Raw genomic sequence first — 4880 nt, 5'->3', positions numbered from 1 at the left:
TCCCAGGCCGTATGCAGACGCATCCGTGGAGACTGTAATAGGCAAATCGGGATGAAAAAGTGCAAGTGCGGTTGATTCCATAAGCAATGACTTCAGCCTGTTGAAGGCGATTTGCCTCTCCTCGGTCCAGAGAAACGGTGCATCTCCCCGTAGAAGCTCTCGTAGTGGTTCTACTTCATCTGCGTAATTCTTTATGAACTTGGCGTAGTAACCCATCATTCCCAGAAACGAAGAGAGTGTCTTCTTATCGTCCGGGGTAGCAGCATCTTGTATCGCCTGAAGATTTGAAAGGTTAGGAGAAATGCCGTTCGGTCTGACTGTATATCCAACAAAAGTCAGTTCTCGCACTCCGAAGACACATTTGTCGTTCAGTTTGAGTCCTGCATCAGAGATCAGCTGAAGGACACGATGAAGATTCTTCAAGTGGTCTTGCTCATTCACTCCGAAAACGATAATGTCGTCGAGATAGCATTTGACACCTGGGCAATCCTTCAAGAGGTCAAACATCATTTTTTGAAAAGCCGACGGAGCTGAAACCAAGCCGAAACAGACTCGCTTATAGCGGTACAGTCCTCTGAGTGATGAAGGCAGTGAGATTGCGACTCTCGGGCGCCAACAGGACCTGGTGATAAGCTGCCGTAAGGTCGAGCTTAGAAAATACTTTGGCGCCTCCGAGTTGGTAGAGCAATTCATCGATAGTAGGCAGAGGAAAAGCGTCCACGACGACTGCTTTGTTAGGTCCTCGAAGGTCCACGCAGAGACGTATCTTCCCGTCCTTCTTCCGGGCAACGACGATAGGTGATATCCATTCGGATGCTGTGACGGGCTCGATTACGTCCGTCTTGAGGAGGCGATCCAATTCCTGGGTAACCTCTTCACGTAGTGCAAACGGTAACTTGCGTAGCTTCGCCCTCACAGGTGCGACGTCATTTCTTGTTTTAACTCGATGAGTGTAATCCTTTGCAAGTCCAAGTCCTGGCGAGAATAAATGCGCAAAGGTCTCCAAAAGATCCTGTAGGTTTGCAGGGTTAAGTGACGTCCTAAGGCACTGTAGTGTTGGTCCATCAATGGAGATACCCAGTGCAGCAAGGCCATCCAGACCTAGAAGAGCTGCGCCTTCAGGAACGACGTAGAGAAGTAAGCGGGAAGTGCGGCTTCCGTACGTGACTGTTGCAAAAAATGACCCCAGGACTGGTATTCGTTGCTTCGAGTAGTTGTGCAATGAAATTGACGTGCCTTCCAACTTGCAATCCGCAGCAAAGTGCGCTTCGTACAAGTCCCTGGATAAAATTGTGACTGAAGAACCGGTGTCAACCACGAATCTGATATCCTTCTTGTTGACTGTAACGGTGATGTAAATTGCGTTCTTGTGAGGAGGTCCTAACTCCAGTACCGTAGTGCAGCTAAGATCTGGAAGTCCAAACTTCTGGCCCAAACTATCTTGAACTTGAATCTGATTAGTTGATCCAGCAGCCGACCGACATACCGACGCAAAATGTCCACGTTTCTTGCATCTACGGCACTCCTTGTCCCTTGCCGGACACGTAGTGGAATTCGCGAGGTGAGTAGTTGACCCACAGCGGTAACAGGCTTTCCCAGCGAAGTTCCTTTTCAGAGTTGAGGGTGGCTTGCTACGTTGTTTCCCTTTAGCCTTCGTGAGTCGCTGGACAACTGGCGTGTCACCACGCATCAGCTGCACCTCATTGTTCGATTGTTCGATGAACCTGGCTAGGGTTAGTGCTCGTTCCAACGTGAGGCTGGAACCTTCCATCATGAGGCGTTCACGAACTTGTGGAAGACTTGCGTTTTCCACCAATTGGTCTCTGATAACCTCTTCAAGTGTGCTTCCGAAATTGCACGTTGCAGCAAGGCCTCTTAATGCTGTTACAAATTCGTCGATCGTCTCACCGGGAAGTTGAGACCGATGGCGGAACTTGCGTCGTTCTGCGATGACGTTGAAAGTTTCTGCATATCGAGCTTCCAACGTGGCTATAGCTTCTGCGTAAGGATCGCGTGCTTCTTCCTTCTTGTCAGTTGAAGGGCTCGCGGTGACTTGAGGTACCGGGAGTGTGAAGAAAATCCGTTGGCCTTCCGTACCTAGTGCATGTAGCAGTAAAGCTTTCTTACGCTTCGAAGATAACGTTGCGTCCGCCACGCAATCCAAATAATTCTCGAACATCCGGCGCCATTGCGTCCATGGAATGTAAGGCTTGCCAGGTAACTCCAAAAATGGCGGTAGGGATGGAAGGCTTCCGTAGCTCATGACATACAGCAGAAGAACGCAAGAAGGACAAGCAGGTCCAATTGCTCGTCGCCAAAATGTAGTGTAGAAGATGAACAACCTTTATTACAATGATGTCGATGCATATATACAGGTGGTTGGATACTAATGACGATGATGATTAACATGACAAACATGTGGCGACACCACAATGACCTACACAGTGCCTGTACCCCTGTCACTCACATGGAAAATATCCCTCTGTTCGGATCGGATCACTTCTTGAACGCGATCCACATGAATAATACATTTCCTTGGTAAACTTTACTTCTGAGTCAGTTGCAGGATTGGATTCCCGCACACCCAAGAACCGTTCACCCTTACTCCTCTCCCTGACAAACAGAAGAATCGTGTCCTTTCAAGTATCCCGCTTTCGGTGGTTCTGTGCGCTCGGATGAAGAGAGCATTTGGGGGATATGGGTCACTGCCCCTCGCATGACCAGATCAACCGAAAGGGCCAGAACCTCCGAACATTTTTTCAGGTGAAATGAGCTTTTGCTTGATTTGGGACGTCGGTGGAAATGGGCATTTGGAGGATATAGGGCCTAACCTCGCAAAACAGCAGAACAAAAGATTGGTTTGTTTAGCAAGGTGCTCAAATAAACAAAGTCGGGCCGCAACGATCTAATCACATGAGAAGTAATTATTTGCAATAGTATTCGTGCGGTTTTCGGAATTAATTAAATCTGGAGTGTGAGCGCGTGGATTCAAGGTTGTTTGTCAGTGTTCATTCCTGCTTCCGTTTCCTTTACGCACTCCTCCTTGCACCATGAGTTGCTGTTATGTACAGTACAGTAGTCCCCACCTTCAAACATCAAATACTTCTAAAACGTTCTGTATTTCAAGATTCTAGTCTCGTTGAAGTAGACAACACTGCTTCGAAGCCTTCACAAAGCAGATTCGAAGGACTGTGGTTCCATCACGGATATGCCAGAAGGCATGGCAACGAAGCTGGTGAGCCTCCACGACGAGCCGTACGCGTTGTGGTGCGGACAATTCGTGGCGTACAGCATCGGACCATCAAGTGCCCTTTACGGTATTGCCGATCAAATGAAGGGAAGCATCGTCCTCCGTTCGCCTGTCGTGGGGTACGCTCACTGTTGGTCCTCTAGTGACGCTAACAGCACTGGAACTCGGAGGGTGCCACAATCGACTTTCTTGTCCTGCTGCGCCAGTGGAGCAGCCATAGCCGCCGCGACAGAAGATTGCGTGCGTTGCTCCGGCGATTACAGTACTTTCCGACTACCAGATACTTTAGTTACGCTAAGGACGTCTACCTTAAATTAGATCAAGGTATCTGGATCTTGCAAAGTACTGCAATCGCCAGATCCAAGCAAGTAGTCTTGTGCTCCGACGGCTGTAGTTTCAGCGTCACTGTTCTCAACTTCCTCGAGCTTCCCACACAGCGCAGTTTACGATTCATCGCAGAGTACAGACTACAGAGTTATATGCCGTAATGTGTTTCGGTACACCTGCAGCTCACCATGGGAGAGGTTTTAAAAAGTCGATGCTGGCTTCCACAGCGCCCTCATTCGTCAATCCGTGTATCATGTGTAAGTACTGTTGAGCCTCCATATTACAACGGAATACACCGTCAGCCGAGCATTAAGGAAAAGTGTCGAGTTGTACCACGTGTGTGAGCTCAAGAAGCTGGTCTTCATTTCATACAACGCGGCCACTCGTCAAGAGACCTGTAACGTAATTATTTGCAAGTAACACAATTACTGTAATTAATAACACGTGGCAGTTAATTAGTTTAATTAATTAGGGTATCGGCTGAACAGCGCACGTCACTCCACCGAAACATCGAATATTATATATTCTGACCAGAATTTTCGCGAAAGAGGACCCAAAGCCTTCGCGAAACCAGCAAAACCATCCATGAAAGAGACGTACACAGGCTCTCCCACCTGAAAATATGGCAATTGGAATTGGAAATGAAAGAAAAATATGGAGATGTTAGTCCCGTCCCAGTCAGGACCGGCTACTCCAAAACGCGTTTGTGGGTGGAACAATAGAGCCAGAAAAGAGAGAGAGAGAGAGAGAAAAAAGGCAAAATATGTACTATGTATGCATTTTCATGCGAAATATGGCGTAACTTGCAAAACATGCATTTATATGAACCATAGAAGCCTTCTGATCGATCTTAAACCAAGATCAAATGTGTTTTTTCATCGTCCAGATACGAAACCATGTCGACAAAAACCAAAAACAGAAAAAAAACGTGTATTTGCACGAAAATTCGCGCTCTAGTTATTACGAATCACATTGGTATTCTTTCTCCCAGTAAATTACTTCTTGGAAGTAAATTAAAAGTGAACTAAAGTGCGTCACATCTTGTGCTTACATAGCCTCCCTTCTTAACTTGTGTTGTCTTTTCAGTGATGAATCATTAGACGGATAGTGTTGTTAGGCGGAAGTTGACTTAACTTAAAGGGGTTGAGAAACCACAAGATAGAACTTTGTCTCTGGCAGGGTCTGTACGCCTCACTCCACGCACTTCGCACGCAAAGTCCAACCTCCCACCTCCTATTATTTTTTATGCTACCGAGTTTTCAAAATCTCCCATTTCTGAGGCCCCTGCCGACCGTGGCGCCAA

The 4880-nt window shown here is 47.3% G+C and overlaps 1 protein-coding gene across 1 annotated transcript; it reads right to left on the bottom strand.

Moving 5' to 3' along the window:
* Window positions 1-556: 556 nt before the first annotated feature.
* Window positions 557-2263, bottom strand: LOC135384890 (uncharacterized). Its single transcript, XM_064614072.1, has one exon. The coding sequence runs from the start codon at window positions 2261-2263 to the stop codon at window positions 557-559; it is 1707 nt and encodes a 568-aa protein (XP_064470142.1).
* Window positions 2264-4880: the final 2617 nt, after the last annotated feature.

Source organism: Ornithodoros turicata, chromosome 2 (genome assembly GCF_037126465.1).
Source record: "Ornithodoros turicata isolate Travis chromosome 2, ASM3712646v1, whole genome shotgun sequence".
NCBI classification, from domain to species: Eukaryota; Metazoa; Arthropoda; class Arachnida; order Ixodida; family Argasidae; genus Ornithodoros; species Ornithodoros turicata.
The sequence above is the reverse complement of the archived record's forward strand: the minus strand, read 5'-3'. Positions and strand labels throughout refer to the sequence as shown.

Coding starts and splice junctions, on each gene's coding strand:
- LOC135384890 (XM_064614072.1), bottom strand. CDS start 2,263: ATGAGCTACGGAAGCCTTCCATCCCTACCGCCATTTTTGGAGTTACCT.